The 22,744-nt window shown below is 40.4% G+C and overlaps 1 protein-coding gene across 1 annotated transcript in view; it reads left to right on the top strand.

The window, feature by feature from the left end:
- Positions 1-22,744, top strand: part of ABCC8 (ATP-binding cassette, sub-family C (CFTR/MRP), member 8) — a gene marked incomplete at its 5' end in the record, with an annotated part of 67,128 nt that overhangs the window by 33,632 nt on the left and 10,752 nt on the right. The window contains 14 exons of the mRNA XM_009876133.1: positions 89-194; positions 4,224-4,259; positions 4,613-4,648; positions 7,646-7,744; positions 8,586-8,670; positions 9,909-9,989; positions 12,175-12,312; positions 14,911-15,036; positions 15,723-15,822; positions 16,304-16,551; positions 17,492-17,652; positions 18,758-18,827; positions 19,452-19,609; positions 20,818-20,910. Coding sequence (XP_009874435.1) covers positions 89-194; positions 4,224-4,259; positions 4,613-4,648; positions 7,646-7,744; positions 8,586-8,670; positions 9,909-9,989; positions 12,175-12,312; positions 14,911-15,036; positions 15,723-15,822; positions 16,304-16,551; positions 17,492-17,652; positions 18,758-18,827; positions 19,452-19,609; positions 20,818-20,910 — 1,537 coding nt within the window. The remainder of the gene's footprint in view (positions 1-88; positions 195-4,223; positions 4,260-4,612; positions 4,649-7,645; positions 7,745-8,585; positions 8,671-9,908; positions 9,990-12,174; positions 12,313-14,910; positions 15,037-15,722; positions 15,823-16,303; positions 16,552-17,491; positions 17,653-18,757; positions 18,828-19,451; positions 19,610-20,817; positions 20,911-22,744) is intronic.

Below are 22,744 nucleotides of genomic sequence, written 5' to 3' on the forward strand. Positions count from 1 at the left end.
CCAGATGACATCAAGATACACAGAATAAGATGTTTTTCCATGAGCACTGGGTGAATCAGAAACTTATATATGCCTCCTTCTCTCGTAGGTCAGCTAACGATGATTGTAGGACAGGTTGGCTGCGGTAAGTCGTCTCTCTTGCTAGCCATCCTTGGGGAGATGCAGAAGATCTCTGGGAACGTATTCTGGAGCAGGTAGTGCTATTTAAAAATTCAGGCTTGTGTTGAGTAGGAATGCAGAAGAAAGCCCAAATCTATCTGGGGAACCTTTTTGTGGAGTCAGGCATTTTGTAGGTGTACATTAAAGATAAAATATTACCCTAATGGTAGGGGATCACATCAGAAAGAACTCCCAGCCAGGATCACACGACGTTAATAGGAATAGATAACCATACCTGGGCATTCTGCACTCTGGCAACGTGAAATCATAACTAATTTAGCATCAGAATTCATTAGCTGGAGTGTTGTGCTGCACAGAATGGCACTTGTGCTTTCGGGCCTAAGCTTGTGTTTTTGAACAGAACTCTAAAGAGGTGCTGGCTCACCAGGAGCAGTCCCTGGCTGTGCGTTTAGATGTGTGCTCCATCCCAGCGCTGCTCTAGTGCCTGAGAAAATGAAGAAGTTTTGTATGTGGCGGTGACCTCGGGATACTCCCTCAGTGCGTCCTGCCTGATTTGAGGAGAGGTAGAGTCACGTCCTGCCCTCCTGTCCCCAGGGGCCACAGCAGCTGCGCTCTGACAGCCACTTGTGTCAAACTTGTGTGCTGGCTGCCAAGGGAATTACGAAAATACTACTGAACTCCACCAGCTGTGCAGTTAGGACTTGGTCTCTTGACCTTCAAACTAAGTGACAGATGGTGTAATATACTGCAACTCCTGGATGTGGTTTCTGGTGAATTACTGCCATCTTTAGCACATCTCTGTATGTGACCAGATTTGGCCTCTTTATTTTGCAGCACCATACAGACTACACTTGGCCTTTTGGGACACAGTTATTTGTAGGTAAAGCTCGACAAATTGCAGAACCTAGAGAAATGATTAATAGTTATTTCCAGCTGATTGGAAATGAAGAAACAGCAGTGCAACTGTAACTCAGTGCACTCTGATGGGCAGGGGATCTGCACTGATTTGGTGAAACAATTCTCACAAGTTCCTTGAGTGTTTCTAGAGAGTTAGTGTTTATATCCAACCTTCACATGCATGCCAGTCACACCACTCAGAAATGCACATGCTTTAATAGTAATAGTACAAGGAAAGAATGTTCCTTATTTTTTTGGTGGGGAGAGTGAAACGTAGGAAGGTGACCCTTTCACCTGGCAAGGGAGCCAAGAACAGAAGCCAAAGTTGCAGAATGTGGTCATCTAGCCATTAAAATATACTTCCCTGAGCAGAAAATCAGACTTTGGTAAGGAATCGTACAGAATCTCTGCAGCCTTATTAGGTGAACTAATTTCATTTCAGCAAGCCTGTAATTTTTTACAGATGACATAACATGATTAAGAAGTGTAATTTGAATGTCTGATGCTAAACTAAAACAGATGACATGATGATTCTGATCAGACTGTGTTTTTTAATAGCACTCGTTTAGAAGTATGTACTTCACAACGGTGTAAAGGTCAGAACTCATTTTCATGTCTTCTGTGTGTGCCAAAGTATCACAAGGTAAAATTCAGTTGTTAGCACATTTGCTTTGCTATCTGTCAGATATGTATAAAGGGGCTTGTGCTGAAACAATCATAGCACTGCAAGTGCTGGCTGCGCTGGGACAGATTATGTTTTGTCTCATCTTTCAGAGCTGCCACCATGTGCGCTGGCCTATTCAGAGTGATAGATGGGGTCAGTGTGGGCTGCACACCTGTGCCGTACAGCTATCAGATGAAAGCTCCCTTAATTTGATAAGAAAATATTAATGCCTGCCCAGGTACATGCAGCATTACCCTGGGTTCAGGGAGAGTAGTCTTATAAATCACCAGAGCTCGTAGCCTTAGCTCAGGCAAGAAGTGTGTCACCAAAAGCAGTAGGATCCTTGTTACAGCTCGCTCTTTGGGATGAGATGAATGCCTGGCTATAGTCTTCCACGTTACAGAACAGTCCTGAATTATTTCACTCTGAATTTCCATCCCCTTCCCTTCCTCCAAGGTCACAGCTATGAAGATGAAGGATACATCCTGCTGACATGTCACTCAGTGCTCAGGAAATCTGGATTCTATTCCTGGCCCTTCCCTTGGTCTAATGGATAACCTTGCACAAGTCATTTCCCTCCTCTATGCCTCCATGCTCTGCTGATAAAACAGAGTTTACTACATGTCATTTTTATTTGCTCCCTATTAAAATTACTTGTTTCAAAACCTTAAAGACAAATGTAACTTATTCCTGGGATAGGAATTGACTAATCAGAAGTGAGCACTGGCTCATTTGTTATTTTACTTCATTGTTAGTATTACTGTGTGTGCCTGGAAGATCCAGCTCAGATTGCTGCCCCTTGTCCAAAGCAGACTGAGAGCATCTCAGCATAAATATTTTGTAATATGGTTAGAGATTACCAAAAATAGAGAAATCGTTGTTTACATTCTGAACAGATGGTAAATAGTATTGATTTGGCTGATTATTGAGTAAATAGTTACAGTATATGCCAATTTCTTCTGAGCAGTATCTCACTTTAAATATTCCACTTCAAATCCAGGCAGCAGTTTGTAGTATAAGTCTTTTTGGAATAAGTAACATGAGAAAATTGACATAAATGAGAAATAGTTTGCTCAAAGTTACGTCATTTATTTCTGAACACTACTCCCATGTGAATCTAGGGTAGGTATAACGTGAAGGAAGTGTTAGATTTAAGATTGTTAATAGTAGATTTTCTATTTTTAAAGTTTTCTTGCTGCCTAAAAAGTACATTGGTTTTTATAAATATTTGTTTAATGGGCTTTTCAGAATCATCCAGGTACTTTTATTTGAATTGTAAATAAAGATCTGAAGACTTGAAAATCTCAATAGGCGCATGTTTGCATCTCTAGACATTCATATGCCTTGAAAAATTAGATCTAGACCTCACCAGACATCTATTACTTTCCCATTTCAGCACTGATAGGAGATAAATGCATTCTTAATTGCTAGGAGTATGCAGGAAAAGGGGGGAAGGATGGATAAAATAAACTCAAAGTGGGAAAAAGTGCATTGAAAAGGCTGAGCTAAAACTCCAAATGGAGAATTATTTTTTTTTCAGGCTATGGAACGAAAACACAAATGTACCAATATGTGCATATGATATGCAACAGGTTGACAGGTTTTTAGAGAACCAAAGTCACTGAAGACCAGTGGAGTGTGAAGTAACTGTGGAAAAGCTGTATTCAGCACACTGACCTTTGGCATAAGGATAGGGCTGGCTGGCTGGCTCTCAAATTCTACTGTAAATTGAATTTAGATATGGTCATTGCTAACCACACATTAACTCAAACCAACCTTTTAACGTGCAGGTACAGTTTTTTTCCCTGGATATTTATGAGCAAATGGTGTTAGCATAAAATCAATGAGACTTTTGTTTAAAGCATCAAGAGCTTTGTTCCTCCTTGATTTTGTTTATACCATTTGTTACATAGAATTTTCATTATTTTCATTGGAGCTGAATTTAGCATCAGTAATAAGTATGGCCAGTCATCCCGTCCAAACATCTCGCTCTGTGAACATCTTGGTACGTGTTCAAAATTAGTGAGAACAAAACCTGCCCGTCCCTCAGACCTGCCCACACTTACTTAGGCAGGCACGTCCCCCAAGGACAGGGCCGATGGAGAGCGCGGCATGTTGCAAGTCAGCTGAAGGTGGGATCTGGGCTTCAGACTAAGCTGTGAAATGCTGCAGAGGTGCTGTGGAAAAATACAGTATCACAAATTACTTTTTACCCCCTGAAAAAGTCCTTTCTTAAAATGGAACTACATTCTTGTCACACTAGGGCTTCTCAGTTCTGTCAGTATCTCCAGGGCAGAATGAAGGTGATTGTATTTGTTGAGTCAAATTAAATGTTTATAACAAAAAAGAAACTATCACTAAATGTTTTTTGACCGCTAAAATCAAGTCAGTTTGTGTAGCAGGAACAGATGCTGCGCTGCAGCTCTGTGATAAATACTGTTTGCAGTCTGTGCACTAAGTGGAATTTAATAGTTTTTCTTTCTGGGGCAGATTGCCGGTGCTTGCTTAAGTAAACAGTCTTTGCTTTCTCTTTGTGATGCAGCTGTGCCTCTGACAGCGAGACAGGCGAAGATGTCGGGTACGGTATTGTGTTGGTCTTCCTACTAAATCGTTTGTGGTAAAAAGAACCAAACGTCTCTATAATCTATGCTAAAGATTTTCAGAGCTGGACTTCTAAAAATCATTGAAACTTTCACTCTAGTAATTAGCAGAGATTATTTTGAGCCTAAGTCTTGTGAGGTCTCAAGCGTTCCCTCTTGGTGTTGAATACTTTCTACCAAGTCGTTTAGTGCTTCTCAAAACTGAAGCCTTTAACCATACCTTATTTTAGGTCAATATTACATAGCACAGAAATTTAGCATGCTTAAGAGAATTATATTTCTGTTATGCAGTAATTTTATCGTATTTTTAATTGTGTTTGTTTTTTTGCAGCACAGAGAAAGAATCTCCTATTGACATGGAATGCAGGTATAACACTTTAAAAACTAATGTTAACCTCCAGAGGTTCCTTCCAACCTCAGCCATTCTGTGACTCTCTGAACACTGCTCAGAAGGGTCTGCACACAGGGCATTTTTCTTCCTCAGAAGGCACATGGGTTGTCTCTGCATGCAGCTACTGCAAGATTTAGAAGTAAAAGTGAGCCAGCAACCCTTGCAGTTTAATACTGATGAAAAAGTATGCTCCTGAATGCTTGGGACTGGCAGTATCAGAATGTTCTATTACCTACCTTCAGGCTCAAAATAGCGAAGCACGCTTTTTTGTTCATGCAGCGTTAGCACAGGACAGGAGAGTACATGTTTCTCTCCTATCTTTGCGTTCGAGTTGTTGCCTGATATTAGAATTTCATGATTTGTGCAAAATAATCAGGATAAAACTGTAGTCAGCAATCCAAAACACACAGGAAAGGCTTTGCAACCTATAATTTCCTCCACCTTTATAACTGCATTGCATTTTCAGTGCATCTATTTTGTTTTAAAAATCACCAACATTTCAGATGTGGTAGCTTTATTAAGCACTGAGATTCATATATGGATGTCCCTCAGCTAGTCTTGTTGTCAGTGATCTTGAATGCATACTGAGCCTCCTAGGCTTCGAATGAAATGTGAAGATAGTTAGAATAACTTTAAACAAACGATCCTGACAATGTTGTTTCTGATTCTAAATTAATTAGTAGATTTATCCTATATTAGCCAAAGGACATAGTCTCCAGGAAGCTCAGGGAAGGTTTTCCCTGTGTGTTGTAAACCTGAATTTTCCTGCCTGGCTCTGTGATAATTAAGAAGCTATGGTTGGTCTAGTTTGTGCTATCAGAGGAAGAAAATTGCACTCCACTGATGAAAATGTATGTTTCTTTATATGCATTCTGGGGGTAGAGGGCAACTACTTCAACCTGCAGAATAAATTCTTCTTAAGCCTTTCTCTGCTAAGCCATTTGTTTGGATTCAATCTTTTAAGTGTGGAGCCTTAGGTAGGTTCAAGGCAGGATTTCAAGGTGTTGCATGCTCCATTTCAGAATATTTTGTTCTCTGGGGGTTTGGTGACATTTTTCTTACAGTTTCAGTAGAAGATTTATTTGATTGCCTCTTTACTGGAAGCAGCACAGTGGACATGCTAAAGATTTCTCCTATGATGAAGCACTTGCGAGCTTTTTGCTTATGTCAAAATATGGTCTGCCCTGATATGTCATCCTAGTGTCAATTTGAAATTAAGATTGGCTGTAGAAGGGTTTTAGTAAATTCCAAGTCCATGATGAATTTTTGCAAGTTCATCGCTTGTTCCCAAATTCCTTTAAGTACTTAATTCTCACTGATGGCCTAAAAGCAGAACATAAGCCAAACATGAAAGTTCTTGGGCATTGTGCTGATTCTTAGCATGGAGTGCATCTTACTGGCGCTGCCTGTGTCTTCGCTGAACAAAAGAACAGTTTTTATAGAAGCTATAAAAACATTTTTCTCAAAACTTTGCTACTATTTTTCAAGAAATAAATTAGAAGTAACTTTTCAATCACAGTGAGAATTAAGAGCGCCAAAGGCACAGGTTCAAGCAATGAAAAGGAGGGGAAAGGAATACACTTTCATTTGCTCAGAGCAATTTTTTTCATAATCATTGGGATGAAAATTTCACACTGATTGAATAAATGCTTCCCCCTTGAGGCAAAACTGAATGTTCTTTGAATCAAATTTTGGGACTGGGGACTGAGCTGCCCAGGGGAATTTATTTCAGGGTGTTTTTTTCTGTTGGTTTGTTGGGGTTTTTTTGGTGCATGCTTCTGTTTCATTTTCCAGTAAAGAGAATTCATAAAATGTAATTAAATTCTATTGAGCCATCAGACATCTGAACTTGGGAGCATGTTAGCAGGGTAGTGTAACTGTGTGTTCTTTCAGGCCATCCAAGAAAATTGGATCCTATAATGACTGCTACGCCCGCTTGGTGAAAGCCTGAGAAAATGAGCAGGGCGAGTGACCTTAACTCCTGATAAAATAAAAGATAAAGCCTGGTGTGTTTTGGCAGCTCATGGTTCAAATTGCATTTGGGTCCAACTAGAAAGAGGCCACAGAAATGGCTGTCCCATAGACAGAGGTTACGTTTGGGTGAGAGGTCCTCTTGTTTTATTGGATTGGCTGATACAGCTGGAAAGAAAGCAGCTCTGTGTTTAGGCGTGGGGTCCTTCTGGCGCTTTCCTGGAGCAGTGGTGTCACGCCAATGAGTTTTCCAACTGTGTCAGTTGCTCTAATAAAAAAAATTGCCTTTCTCCCAGCTCTGCATGACTGAGGTCCGTAGTGCGTAACAGCCAACAAAAGCACTACTACGTGACCATTAGGCAGATACTTTTACTTTTAAATAGTAATAATAGTTATCCCTATGAAACAAAATATGTACAGTGGGATCCTGTTGACTATCCCTGGTTAGTTGTCCTTCTGATGATATGTAACGGGGGCAATTCCACAGGGGGGAAATTTAGCAAATATTTTTTCTCTGTGTTCTCTTTTCTTGTCTTTATTGACGTGGAAGGATTTTAGCCATGACTATGCATTTTCTTAATGACTCAAGTTTTCTTCTTAGCATGGGGAAAATAAATGTGTTGAGGGCAGGAGGAACTGCCTTTGTGCATGTGTGGAGTATGTGTGTGTGGTTTATATAAACACTTAAAAATGTCTTTGTTTTAAAATCAGTCTATCCAAACAGAGCTGGGATTCAGTCTTTGGTAATTTCCTTCCTGCCAACGGCACAGCTCAAGAGGCAGTTTTGCTGAGCTAGCCTCTCCAAAACCCAATTTCAGTGTTCTGTTGGAAATATAACATCTTGCGTATATCCTCGATGGGAGTGATTGTCCTAAACAAAAGAAATGAAAGACAGCATTTTTGCAGACTTAATAGCAGTGTCTTCCTTTACAAGCAAATGGTTTCCAAAAATGCCTGCTGCAGTGGTGAGTTGGGAACTCTGCTGGTTTGGTTTTTCCCCAGGAAAAGAGGAGCAGTAGCATACGCATCACAGAAACCTTGGTTGCTCAATGCCACAGTGGAAGAGAATATCACATTCGAGAGCCCTTTTAACAAACAGAGGTAAGAGGTTTGAGCAGTTACATGCTTTTGCTCCACTTTTAGCTAAAGAATGGAGCGGCACAGGCCTCAGTTCACACATGGGTCCCATCTCCCTCCAGTAACAGCTGTGCTGCAGCTGCCTGAACATGGTGAAAGACTCTCTGGTTTCATGGTCACCCTTTAACCATGTTTTTCCTGAAGGACACAAGGGCCAGAGTGTGGTCTCACTTGAACTTTAAGTGTGGAAGTGTTTTCATTTCCAAGGACCGTGTTTGTTGAGAGTGCAGTGTTACCTAATTGACAAGTTTAAACTGTCTTAGAAAGAAGTTGGCTGCTTGAGACTGGGAGTGTTACTACAGTTTCAGTGTTTGATATATTGTGAAGGATTAATGGACTGCCTTTATATTCAGTGTAAGTGCTCATCAAACATTCTAAAATATTTTAGAGTTAATTGCTGGTATTCCATCCCCCTTGCCCGTAAAAGAAGTGATTGGCCGTGTGTTCACATCCTACGCACATTTTTTTCTTTTGTCCTTTGGTAGTGAAACAAGAAACAAAAGCCCTGGGCATGAAAAAAGTTAAATGTCTAAGCAGTAACAATGTACCATGAAAGAAGTTGTGCTTGTTTTGCTTATTAAATAATTTTAATTAGGAAGCTGACCTAAGATGCTTTTTCTTAGGCAAAATACTATTTACTTGCCTGTGATGGAAAGGGATCCCATTAGAACAATTAGGGGCAAACAAATATGTTTTCCGCTGTGTGATTTTTCCAGCTGGTTAGTTTTTGTTCCTCTGCAGGTAGGAAATGTGCTTCTTTAGCAATATCTGTGTGGATTTTGTGTTACCTTTTTTGTTTCCACAGGTACAAAGCAGTAATTGATGCGTGTTCCCTCCAGCCTGATATTGACATTCTCCCTCACGGAGACCAAACCCAGATTGGAGAGAGGGTCAGTAAACAGCTACAGGCTTCTATTTCTGTTTTAAATATATAGAGGAGGGTTTATTATTTTGTTGTGTTCTTAAAATCTTAGCAGTCATTTGGCAACAATAGGTAATCTTTTAGTTAAGTGTATGTTTGGGTCATTAGCCTGAAAGCTCATTGCTCAGTAAACATGGAAACGCTGTCATTTATGTGAGATGCAATGTTTTAAATGTGCTGCTATCAGAATGTTTGACTAATTCTCTGGCCACTATCTCAGATATCCTGACTTCATAGTGCATTTTTTTGTTTCTTTAGGAGTAATACGAGAATAAATAATTCATAAATTTTTAGAGCTGCTTCATATCAAAAAGAGCAGGTGTTTAATCACTGGCAAACTCGGCTTTATCACATCAGGGAAGATTAGGGAGTGGTAAGAAAGGAAACAAATTACGGATTTGTAAACAATTTACTCTGGCGTATACTGGCACTGTCACAAACAAACAAAACCCCAAGACCACAACAAACCACCCCCCCGTGAGGGTACGTTTAAGGATACGTTTCCATGCCACTTCTTCACACTGGCTGCTGTGTTGATTTTCAATGCATTAGTTCCTACCCCAACTCATTGTGTAACCAAACGCATTTGTTGACAGGAGAAGGGCAGGGGAGGGAGAAGGTGGGGCAGGGTCTTGTGGCAGCATCACTGGCTCAGAGAGCTCAAGGTGTTTGTGAAACTGCAGATGGGTCCCAGGAAGGGTGAGGAACTCAGAGCAGGATGGCAGCAGGGGACTAAGGACTGAAAACAAGAGCAGTAACCCGGTGATGTTCCCCTCGGCACGGCCTGACCTCCCAGCTGGCAGTTACAGATTACAGTCAGTGGTGGAGCTGATACAGTATCACAGCGTATGATCATGAAAATAAATAAAAACTAGAGCATAGCAAGACTTCCAAGGCTGACTTTTGAGTAGAGTCTGGCTTAGACTGCGTGCAGAATATCTATGCCACATATACCGTTATGTCACCACAAACCATTAAACATTTCCCATCCTTCTGGGACGTATGGGCTGCAGCTCCAGACAGAGCGCTCTGGCTTTCCTAACGGTTTGGGTTCTGTTCCCAGCTGAATTGCAGGCCTGCACTTTTGAAAAATATCTCTAGGTTTCTTTTGTCCAGAAGGTCTTCTGTGGATAATCCAGTCAGAATATGAATATTCAGCTGATGTTCTTGCAACTGTCTGGTTGTTTTTCTCCTGCTTATCTGCAGGGTATTAATCTGTCTGGAGGGCAGCGCCAGCGGATCAGTGTGGCAAGAGCACTTTACCAGCAGACAAATGTTGTGTTTCTGGTGAGTAGGTGCCATTATTTATGCTTCAAACAGAGGCATGAGATGTGAGCATTTAGAGTATTTCGTGGGTAACACACACAGAATATTGTGCTTCATTGAGCCAAGCCAAGTGTGCACTGTTTATTTTATATCCATTGTTAGCCTGCAGGTAAGAAGCATTTTGTAAATGCTGCTGGCAGAGAGATAGGTATTAGGCTATAAGTTGAAATGCTGATGTTTCACCTTTCAGTCCATTGAAATTTCTTTTTGACCTTTGTGTTTATCTTTGGTACTTAGAAATTTAATAGTCTCAACTGTATTCATGACATTTTTAAGCTGTCTCAGGACTAAAATGGATGTTGTCCTGTGTCTGGGGTGTTTCCTTTCTGCAGCAAGCTAAGCTATCTTTCCACCCTGACCTGCTCGTTGTATATCCTGTCCCAGCTTCAACAGAAGTGCTGTGGAAAAAGGAGTGAGAGCAAGCTCTAAAAACTTAGTAGGTGGGAAAACAGATGCATCCTACGCACTCGCTAGTAGTGAGCTTGCTGGCTTTCCAATTTAGGACTTCCTTCTTACACTCGGTTTTCAAGGAGCTTTGAATCCAGCTGTTAGGACAGGAGATGTGAGTCACACGAGATTAGAAAAACTGTGTACGTTAGAGGTCATCCCTAAAAGTCTGCAAGGTTACCTAGACCTTCCCCTGTAATTATGCTGATCAGCTGGTGCTTGCCTCATGTCTAGGACATTTCCAGGTCCTCTACTGGGCTGTAACTTGCATTTGTTACTTATGTCCGTTTGTGCAGGATGCTCAGTAATCTCCTAATAGTAGCAGATTCTCTTATTGTTTGATAATGTAAAAGCGCCTACAAATAAACTTTTTGCCAGTTATTAATCTTAGAAAATAATCAGAAATCCTGTTAGTATTTGCAAACGCTCAGTTCTCTTAGGACTGATCTTGTAAACAAATACTTATCAAACTTCTCACTCACACGTGTGCACCTCGTTCAATAACCTTTCATATTCTCTAAAATTTTTGTGATCAGATACGAAAACTCGGGGCCCCAGGTGGTGTTTAGGTGGGTGCCGCATCAGAAGAGGGCAGCCGCAGCAAAACTCACAGCTCAGGGAGCACAAGGCACACGTGTTCTTACTGTGTTTCAAAAGCACTTTTCAAGTGCTTTGTGTTACAATGCTCTAATTCATTAGACTTTCAGTGGTCATATTTATCTTACTGTTGATTTCAGATATTTTTGGATTTGTAGATGCATGAAAGCAACAATATTGAAGTATTTAATACAGTCACAATGTAAATTGTTGCAAAATTGGAGGGAATAAAAGTTCAAGGGGGTTTTCTAAAGCACTTGCCCCTTTGCTTATACCTCTCCCTAACTAGCTGGTGGCAATGATGTCATTCAGAAAGCAGAATTAATTCGAATACAACCCTACTTTATCAGCATACATCTGAAGAAAATAAAAGAAAATTTGATTTTTAGGAAATCCTAGTTTTAATGTAATGTAATAATATGAAATAATATGAAATAATAATACTAAGTCCTACAGCCAATATCACTAGTGCAGAGATAATAGATCTGTAATTCCCTACAAATAGGATTAAGTAAGCAAGTCCTCCAAAAGATGGTTCAGATTAGTTTATGCCTAAATTAATTGCATATAATTCATTGATTCAATAAGATAATCTAGGTTGTAAATTAAGCATGTCAGCAGAAGAGTCATCAAAATAATCAATATTTCTCCTTCTGTGATTCTTTGTTAATAGAGTTTTGAGTTATGGATTAAAAAAATAGTAAATCAGAAGGCAGTGATGTACGAGAAATAAAAATGTGCTCCTAGTCCCCGTCCCTGGAGCTGTTATATAATATCTGCCATAGACGTACGTTGCTGCATGATCTCGACTCTGACAGAAGCAACGCGCTGCCATTGTGCGGGGCTGAGAGGAGCAGCTCCCAGAAAGCCGCACAAAATCGTGGCATTTACACAGCTCTCTGGGTGCTCACTGCAGGAAGGCAGTTGATGGTTTGTGGCTATATGATTTAAGAAAACCATTCCTCAGCACAATTTTGATCTTCTGATGGCCTCTCTTGATTGTGTGCATCGATCTAACTGGTTTTATCGGTATTCAAATCTGTCAGTTCCCTAACTCCTGTATGTACTGGCTCCAGAAGCTGACCTCTTGTGCTCATGACAGGACGATCCATTCTCTGCACTGGATATCCACCTGAGCGACCATCTCATGCAAGAAGGGATCCTGAAAATGCTACGGGAAGACAAGCGGACCATTGTGCTGGTCACCCACAAGCTGCAGTACTTGCCCCACGCTGACTGGGTAAGAAAAGTCTTCTCTTCTTTCTCTGAAGAAGCAAGGTGGTGGCCTGAGGAGGTTGCTGCAAACAAGGCTTTTTGCTTTCTCTCTCCACTAAGTGGTAGTTCAGTGAGAAAAGACATAATAAAGATCTTTTGAAAATTAGCCAGTGAGTTTGGGGTGCCATAATTTTGGAATTCCTGTGTTAAAACAGCTAAAGAGGTTGAAGCTTTGTAGACCTGATACTTACTACTCTCATGAAAGCAGGATGCATTTAAAATATATTGAGTATCCAAACCCATTAGTTGTATTGGAAAATTTTACTCTTTTTTTTAATCTTAGAACAATAAAATATTTAAGTAACGTATTTGCCTCTGCTGGGATGTTACTAGGAATTTGTCTGTGCCACCACAGAAGAAGGTGTGTTTATGGATATTGAGGTACATGGAAATATAAGGGGGGAAAAAACAAGTACTTCCTTTTGGTTAGTATGAGTACATAATGTATCAAGAACATCTTTGTTGGCAAAATTTTAAGGAATGTGTAGCATTCGATTGTTAGTGGGTTTTTTGATATATCTTGTCATTTACCAGAAAAAAAATGGAAGTGTGCTTTCTATAACAGTTTCAAATTGCAAATGTCAAAGTTGTAAGGAAGTTTTGGGGGTTGTGGTGTTTTCCTTGGGGAGTGGGTGTGAGTGGTTTTTAGTCACTGATTCCTGTCGGCCTTGCGCTCAGTTCTCCCACAGCCATCCAGGCACAACCTCACAGGTCGTCTTGCTCGCGAGGACTGGTGGCTGCACTTACGCCTCCGAGCAGGGCTTCTGTCTCATTTGCAGCTTGCACAGCCTAGAGCAGCAGTTTCCCTGTCTCAAAAAATAATGATACTTCAGCTGCTTTCTGTTCTTCATACTGCCTTGCCGTGCAGCTGCAGACAGACATTCCTCTTGTTCTGATCGTGCTTTTGGTGGGCAGCATTATCTCTGGTGTCTGCTGTGGCCTTGTCCCTCAGTTGTGCACCTTGAAGAATTACGAATTTTCTCAACACAGTTCTGGTTTTCTGGTTGGTGTCTCTCAGGAGACAGGAATTTTCTGCCTTCTTCCCCTCTTTATGAGGTCAATCTTAGCTTTTTCTTTTTTCAATTGGTACATATTTGCATTTTTTAAAGTATGTGCAGCACTAGCCTTGTATCAGCATAATCTTTTTAATTTTCTTTATGAATGTCAGACTTATTTGTAGGTGTTCATGTTTTATAAGATACTCGGAAGTTCTTTTATTTTTATGATCTTCTAATTGAGTTTCAATAATGTTTTATGAAATGTAGTGTTCCAAACAGCCTGTAGGACAGGAAGGATCTGTATTAAGTTTATAATTAAAAAATATTTATTAAGAAATAGTGCAGTTGTTTTTTTTCTTAAGCACAGGTCTCATTAAGCCTTAGCAAGTCTTAACCAGTGGAGTGCAGCAAGAATATTCATTGTATTTCACTAAGGAATTTTTAATAAAAATATAATTGAAAGTATGTGTGATGGTCTTTCTCAATCTTCATAGCAAGACCCTCAGGAGACATCAAGGTCCAGCTTAATTACATGTTTTCTGAATAAATTGCCACCCCCCCAAAAAATTCCTTGCTTACTTTATTCTTTCCTTTCCTCTGGTGTAAGTTCTTATTACTAGGTAGAATAGTTTATTTCTTCACACACACCCTCCCCCCTCCCCAGCCACTGAAATCTCTGAGTTTCCAGGGAGAGAGAAAATGAAATCTTACATTATCTATTTTCTAACGATGTCACGTGGGTTTACAATCCACACGCCTCATTTTCCAACTCTCCTTGTTGGTTCTAAGTGGAGGTAGTTACCCCGTGTGTATCATGTAGTTGCACTGACACAAACCTGGGAAGCACACGCTTCAGACTTCGTCTTGTGTCCACTCGTTAGTTTCCAGGGAGAGAGAAAATGAAATCTTACATTATCTATTTTCTAACGATGTCACGTGGGTTTACAATCCACACGCCTCATTTTCCAACTCTCCTTGTTGGTTCTAAGTGGAGGTAGTTACCCCGTGTGTATCATGTAGTTGCACTGACACAAACCTGGGAAGCACACGCTTCAGACTTCGTCTTGTGTCCACTCGTTATGCTTTTAAAAGCATTAAAGGTTCAAATTCCCTAGCTTTGCCTTAATCAGGTCCATGATATCAAACAGACAGCGGAGCCAGTGTGCTCGTATCTAATTGCCCGAATGAGGGCAAAACATGCTGTGCACAGTGTGTTGCTAAAAGCATTTTCCTTTCAGGAGGTAAGAGAATCCTAAAATCTTATCTTGCTAGTGTCTTGTATTTACGAAGAGTAATGCCCTCTCCTGTCTGCTGACAGGGACCCCGTTCTTACTTAAAAGCAGCTTCCCTTTCTGAAAGGATGAAGTGCAGGAAGTTTCTGGGTTTGCAGCACCTTGAATAAAAGGGATAGAGTCGAGAGATAAGTTCACTGTCCTTTTAGAAGACAGATTTGTTTGCAGAAGTAATCTTTATTTAAGAAAAGATAAAACTCTAGGCACAGCAGCTTTAAAATGAAGAGAGATTCATGGCTATTTATCTCACCACTTGTGTTTCTAACATTTTAGATAATTGCGATGAAAGATGGGAACATCCAGAGAGAAGGAACTCTCAAGGACATTCAGAAATCAGAGACTGAACTCTTTGAACACTGGAAGACGTTAATGAATCGACAAGACCAAGAGCTGGAGAAGGTTTTTGATGGGCAGGGCAATCAACATTTGTAAAAAATAAGACTTCCCTTAGGTTGGAAGCATTAGCAAGGATTGACATGCTGTGTGTGATTTTTAACTTGGCATGAACGTAGTATTACTAATAACATTATTATGTATTAAGAGAAGTTCCTTCATCTGGAAATCTCAGGCTTCCTTGATACTGTTGGCTCTGATTTCTTCTTGACAAGAAGCCCTCAAATATTCTTGTCTAAAGAATATTAAATTCGGCCGCTATAGGAAAAGCATTAGTAATGTGCAATACTGACATCTGCTTCTATAAACATGCCTAAATTTACTCGTTGCATTGGGAGGAAGCTTTTCAGATGTGCCTGTATCAAGCTCTCTAAATTATTAGCGTGTTTTCTCTTTAACACTGTAACACAGGCAGAATGACATATTAATCTTAGTTCTTACTAATTCAAGGGCATCTGTCTAAGTTAAGATTTCCAGAGGGCTGGAACTGACAACCTGAAATTAATGTCAGGTATCTAATTCATGTCCTTTGGTTTTACACAGAGGTAGCAAATCCATCATTTATGACTGCCTGCTGTGAGATTCCCACTTGTATTTTTCAGTGATGTTCTGACAGGAGACAATTGTTGTCACAGCTAATAAGTTCCTTAGCAGTTCTCTGGTTGAAAACACATGAACTGTCCCTTTTTTAGGAGACCATTATTGAGAGGAAAACTGTTTTGGAAAGAACAAATCTCCGGAGGACTATGTATTCCCGTGAAGCTCTGCTGAAAGATGATGAAGAGGATGAAGGTAAAAGGGCTTTCTATTAATTTTCCCTGTGGACTACAGTGATTTCAAGCATTCAGAAGCTATAGCTTCCTTCACACTTGCAAGTTTTTTTCTTATACTTGAACATGATTTGATAAAGAAAGAAGAATAATATAAAATAATTTATGCTGGGTGAGCTTCAAACCTGTCAACAGCTAAGCACACTTGTTTGAAATTTTGCACAGAAAAAAATTACAATTCATTTTTATCAAGGCAGTACTTCAAATTGCAAAACCATGACTGATGACATTGATTGCCTAGTGCTGGTTTTTGCATCTTGTTAGCATGCATCGCTGCTAACTTCAGTGAGTTGCTACGTGCGTGCCTGAGCAGGCAATTTCACCTTCAAACTGGCCTTTATCCTGTGCGGTAAGATGTGTTTTGGAGCTGCCCGCTGCCGGTCCCCATGAACGGTGTGTGTGTGCAAGTCGGTGTGACTGTGCTTTTTTCTTGCCTGTTGCAGAAGAAGTCACAGAAAGTGATGATGAAGACAACCTGTCCTCGGTGCTGCATCAGAGAGCAAAGATGCCCTGGAGAGCCTGCGGCAAGTACCTCAGCGCGGCCGGGATCCTCCTGCTGCCGCTGCTGGTGCTGTCCCAGCTGCTGAAGCACACGGTGATGGTGGCCATCGACTACTGCCTGGCCCGCTGGACCTCGGCGGCCATTGCTGGGAAGATGGAGCTGGAGCTGAAGAACTGCTCTGGCTGTGCGGTATGTAGCGCTGCGCTCACCTTCCTCTCAGGAGGTGGCCGGTGATGATCTCCCTCTGGGAGCCTCTGCTCCGAGATGTGTATGCCACGAGTAGTTTGAAGGTTAATGTGATTTGGGGTGCAAAGTGCAATAAAACTAACAGTTGTGTTCTGTGCATTGTTATTCTTTTGCTAGATTGGTATTTTCATCATCTGGCTGGCTATGTCTAAACCTTGGTCTCTAAAGTAATTTTGGTATCATAGTTCTTCCTTTTTTCTGCACTGTTGCATTCTCACTGCAGTTTGGGCGCTTTTGGGTTTTGTAACATGTAGGGAACATGGTGGGTTTTTTTATAAGCATGCTGTTTTGGCTGATTTTAATATAAATTCCACATGGAATTGATCATAGTGTTACCTAGCCGAGTACTCTGTATACAGAAAGCAGTAGTGGACAGATTTTGTTAGAACTGGGGTTGTTTTCTTTATTGAGATTTAGTGGCTACAAATAATCCACATGGATGTTTGGGGGTCCATGTATGATTTCACTGGAGTCACACATTCATCTCTAAGAGATGCTTTATTGATGCTGGGTTTTAATATGAAATTAGTATTTCAAAATAAAAACTATTATATTCTGTTCCTTTCAAGAAAACAGACCAAAACAACAAAGCCGTAAGCGCTTTGAAGATGGTTTTTTCCTTCCCATGAAATTATCAAATATTTTGGTTTATTGTTTTTTTAGTATTCCATGATTTTAAATTTCTGATTCATCGCTTATTTTCATGTAAGCAGTCCTCTCTTCAAAGGTTAATAAATTGTGATCTGAAATGATTGAAAATCATTGGCATTTTAATTTAGGGACTGAAAACATGTAAGGAGTAAATCCTTTTTTGTCCTGTGTGTTTTTACAATACATTTCATACATAATTTACAGATAATAATTTTGTTACTCTCTTTCTTAGGATTTCAGCCATACCCCATATTCAAAAGTTTTCAGCATTCTCTGCTGCCTCGGGATTGTATTATGTCTTGTCACATCAATAGCGGTGGAGTGGACTGGTTTGAAAGTCACCAAAAAGCTACACTCTTCTCTACTAAATAAGATTATTTTGGCTCCAATGAGGTATTCGTCTGGTCATAATACAAATCATATTGTAGTCATTTTGTGTTCCTTACTTCAAGGCAGTCTTCTAAGCACAGATTTTATCAAGAAGTGACTGTGTCATTGAAAATCACCAGTATCAAACTACTGAAAATGGTACCCAGGCTGCTCAAGTTCCTAGACACTGGTCAAATGCCTCTCCTGCCCTGCCTGTGACTTCAGAGATATACTTCCTTGCGTGTTTAATTTCTCCTTGCTGTTTTTAATTAGGGAGAAAACATGATTATTGATCAATATGTTGTACAATTCTTTTATAGCGTGCCTTATAATCACTAGAAGTATTTTCTGTCAGGCAGTGGTCCTGCAAGCCTATGCAAGGTAATGAGCTTAGACAAGTGTCATCAGAGGCATCATTACAGTACATGGAGATGGAAGCAAGGGGACCAGTCAAGGCCGTTATTTTGCTGCATAAGTTTTCTTTCTGTTGCATGAAAGGAAAATTGTAGCTTGATTGAAACCTGCAGCTGTTGCTGAACCTTAGGAAAATACCTTCTTATTTTTAAGCTAAGAGTATTTGACCCAGAAATCATGGAGAAATAATATACATGGAAAACTTCAGACATTTTAAAAAAAAAAAATCTTTTTTAGGGTAGAATTAGTCTTCAGATTCCAATGACGTATGGAACAATTACAGAGCAATAATGAAGTTTGTATTTTGCATATGCAAATGTAAAGGAAAGGTCATTTAATACATTAGTCCAACAACTGTTCTTAGTTACGCATTTCTGTTCTGAGAAAAATGCAAGACTTGCAATTTAACTTTGCGTTTCTCATGAATTGGAAGAGACCTGAAAGTGCAAATCTGAAAGGATTTTTTAAAAAGGTAATCAGGTGATTTGCACAGCTTAGGCAGTAGAGGGAGCTGAGGACATGCTTGCTGTTGTGTTGCGTTCAAGACGGCCATTTCATTGGAAAGCCGTGGTTACCAGGAAAATGAGAAACTTTACTGTGTTGTGAGTTTATTTGCTTGTCTGTCATACAGTGCAGAGCTTAACGAAGACAGAAAAAAAATACAACTGTTCTGGTATCAGTCTTGTAATCTTTCCCATTCCTTATCTTTTTCTAGGTTTTTTGAAACAACACCTCTGGGAAGTATATTGAACAGATTTTCAGCTGACTGCAATACCATCGATCAGGTACCGAATATCTATATTCTAGCTGCCAAGTTATCCTATCTTTTACAGTCTGAAAATTTTGATTTTCATTTATTGTACACTCACTTAGATGAAGCCTAGTGATGATATGTAATTTTGCACATCTATATCAAGTTGCGCATGATTTTCTAGGTTCCAAATTAATTCTTCATCTTAAATGCACACTGAAAAAGTGCAACAAGATCAAGTGATATCCCCAAATTAAGACAATCTACTTTTTCAAAAAGTGGGTAGACACATTAACTTGACATATGAGCAAATATAATGAGAAAAAGGCAAATGCTGTTACCCAAACCAGAAATGACTGAAATTCATATTACCATTATTTACCCTAGACTGCACTGCCAGTTCATGGGGTTGATGCAGATGCTGAAATTATCTGTTTGATCCTCTGACATGAGGATAGTGGTCCACAATGTAGACATGTGAAGCAGCCCCACAGAAATCCCGTCAGACTTACCCAAAACCCAGCAGTCAATTCAAAAGCAGATCTATGTTTAGTGCTTCAAATTCTCCATTTTGTTCCCTTGTGTAAGTGGGAAACAGGAAAATGAAATAATGGTGTTTCGAAAGATTCTGTGTGCTTATTCTTCTTCATCTATACAGCACATTCCAGCGACCCTGGAGTGTTTGAGTCGCTCTACTCTGCTATGTGTATCTGCTCTTGCTGTCATCTCGTATGTCACACCAATGTTTCTCATTGCCCTGGTTCCCCTCGCAATCATGTGTTACTTCATCCAGAAGTACTTCCGAGTCGCATCACGGTAAGAGCATAAACCAGCATTGTTCTGGCAACAGAAATATCTTACGCAATGTGTGATTGCATTGCAGCGCTGCAGTGCTGGGGAACTTCATCCTTAAATTTAGTCCTGTCAAAGCCGTGGCCCTCTCTGAAAGCACGCCAAAAGTGAGAATGTGTCATTTTACAAGTGCTTTTGTCTGCAGCAGTTCAAGCAGAAGTTCTGGGAGACATGAGCAGGGTCTTTTTGTCCCCAATCAAAATTTCTTTGAGTTCACAGGACACAAAAAACCCAGAAGCATTCTGTCCTTCCCAAAGGTTGCATGCTGGGCACATCTAGGAAAATGTGGTGATGCAGCAGGGAAGCTGATGTCGACCTATCTGAGTGGAATCTGTAAAGCCAAGAAGAGGCTGGGGGATGCAGTATAACCATGGCAGTGCTGCTGCCCATTAGGATCCAACACACACGAGCATTGTCTCTTGTTCTGGGTGCCTTTTAGTTTTGAAGAAGTTGAAAAATTTTAGCCGTATCTGTGCTATTTCTCCTTCTAAGGTCGTACGGTTTCCTGCCCAGTGGTGCTCAAGAAGCATTTGCAGCTGTGCTGCATTTATCCCTTCAAGTATGGGTGGATCAAGAGGGAGTCTGCAAGCAATTTACTTCCTGCTGGAAGGAACTGAGACTAAGTAGACTTCCACCCTGCATGTATTTCCACTGATTTGCTGACTAAACATGAAATTGAGAAGCACAACATAAAGATGAGTGCAGGCTCCCGTTTACTGAGTGTATGAACTGTCCTGCTAGCTCAGTGAGAAGTTGTTCTGTCATCTGCGGATGGAGAGAGGAGAGAGAAAGTTGCCTTTTACCTTCTGCTTACTTAAGCTCTTATTTGCAGTATCCCATTAAATTTATATTCAGCATAGAGCCAGAATGGTATTTAAATTAATATACAATTAAGTATAAAAAATAGGAATATAGGAGAAATGAGGGAAGGCAGTGAAGGGAAAAGACCAATTCAGAACTCCAGCACTGCTTGTATTCAAATTGTAAAAGAAAAATCCTCCTGGGTTCTTGTTCTCTGCTCAGAGACATGCAGCACTGCCTTGCAGTCTGTCTGAACCGTAAGTAAATAATTATTGTGAAGATATTCCCTTTTGCTCCCTGGACCTTTTTCAAGAAAATACCTGCACAACAAAGCTGGCTTTTTACAGAATCCTTTTCGTAACCCTCTCCAGGGACCTGCAGCAGCTGGATGACAGCACTCAGCTACCATTACTCTCCCACTTTTCAGAGACTGTTGAAGGTCTTACCACCATCCGAGCCTTCAGGTATAGTTAAAGAAACGTGCATTCCCTTACTTTTGAGTATCTCTCTCTGGTTTTGTTCTGCAGTTGTACAGTTACAAGTGGTAGTTATTTGGATCACCTGGAAAATCCAGTTCCCAAAATACTGGTGAGGGGAAACTCCAAAACGCTGAAGAACTTTAAGTACTTTATATGTGAAGGAGTTACCATAGAAAAACAAGCTGATGTGTGTCATCTGCCCTGCAGTCACTCTCCATACTCTTGGACGCAGCTTGAAAAATCAAACTAGTGGGCAAATGTGATTTAAGAAGCTAAATTAGCCTGCAATTACCGCAGTATGCGGTGTGGCAGACTGTGCGTTTGGATAGTTTCCATGGAACAACCAATATGCACTAACTTGTTATGCCAGAGAAATGTGTGTATGCGTCCATGTCCTGGCAAGATAAATTGTGTGTGCTAGTGACTTCAGAGGGTACAAGAGCACCTTAATGTATTTTTCAGGTTGCTAGCTGAAAATGAGATTGCTTCTACTGATTTTGAAAATACACAAACTGGAGACCAGGTCTTTCATCACCTCTTTTTGATTCATTTATCCGTGCACATAAGCTCACGGGAGCAGCCCGGCAGTACCTGATGACGGTCCTGGGCCGTGTGTGTGAGGTACAGACAGGGCAGTCACGCTCGCACGAGTAGAGGTACCCGTGAACTCCTGAGGAGCTCAGCAGCTGCTCCGCCTGCACTGGTGCTATTCTGGGCTTCTGCCAGTTGACTCAAACATGGTCAACTGTCTTCCACACCCATCTCGTCTAGATATCTACCCATTTTGGTGGTTGATTATTAGTGTCTCTATTCTATCTTTGAAAGGGTAGTGCTTATTCCTTCTAACCCATGATTTACATTTTATAACAAAAGTAATGCACAAAGTTAACTTTCCTTAAACTGTTCTAAATAGGATAGAAATAGCGCAATGAAAGAACAACAAATTTAAGAGTTTCTTTCTTTTTGACTGAAGATCGCTTCCTAAAGAATGGTAGAACAGCACAGTATTTTCCATTATTAATTACTCTTATTGGATATTTAATCTGTTAAGTGCCAACAGGGTTCACTAGTTTGTAGCTATGTCTGTGCTCAGTTTTAAGGAAATTCAAGTTCTCTTTTAACTACTGCTTTTCTCATTTATCCCTATGTTCTACTACATCAAGAGGATCTTTATAGAGTATTATGGCTATATATTTTCACATTTTGATAAAATAAATAATTTTCACTGCCATCTAGCTAGCATTTTTAGTCTTCTGGAGCATTCTCTCTTGATTCTTCCCATCACTTTGAAATGAATTCCTTTGACAAAGAATTGAGTTTGCTGTCTCCTTTTTCTTAAATCCTGTGGTAATTTGATGTGTCTCTGACCCAAAGAGCCATGTGTGCTCAGTAAGTTCTGTGCTCCATCTGCCTGCCAGCCTCCCGCATCAGCTGGTAACCTCGCTATTTTTAGGACTGTGTAGCTTTTCAGCTGCCTAACATATTAGCAGGAGTGGAGTTTAGGCTTGTTAGCTTGAGCATCCCTAAAAATAACAGTAATTCAGGAATCCAGTCACTAAGTTAGGAGGTGCCAGTTATTCCTGCCCTTGGTCACTGTCCGTCCCGTGCTTACTCAGAAAGTGTAAGGAAAGAAATGTACAAAAAAATCCAGGGGGAGATCAGAAAGACAGCTACTGCTGCAGCTATAAATACACCTTCAGCAGATGCCCTGGCTGATTTACAGTTTGCTGTCTAGCACCTCAGATAGCATTGGTGCTAAACAATCACTAAAATGTAAATATAAAGGCTTCTGCAAAGGCTGCTCTGAATTTCGAAAGGC

This window comes from Apaloderma vittatum, unplaced genomic scaffold (genome assembly GCF_000703405.1).
Source record: "Apaloderma vittatum isolate BGI_N311 unplaced genomic scaffold, ASM70340v1 scaffold30019, whole genome shotgun sequence".
NCBI classification, from domain to species: domain Eukaryota; kingdom Metazoa; phylum Chordata; class Aves; order Trogoniformes; family Trogonidae; genus Apaloderma; species Apaloderma vittatum.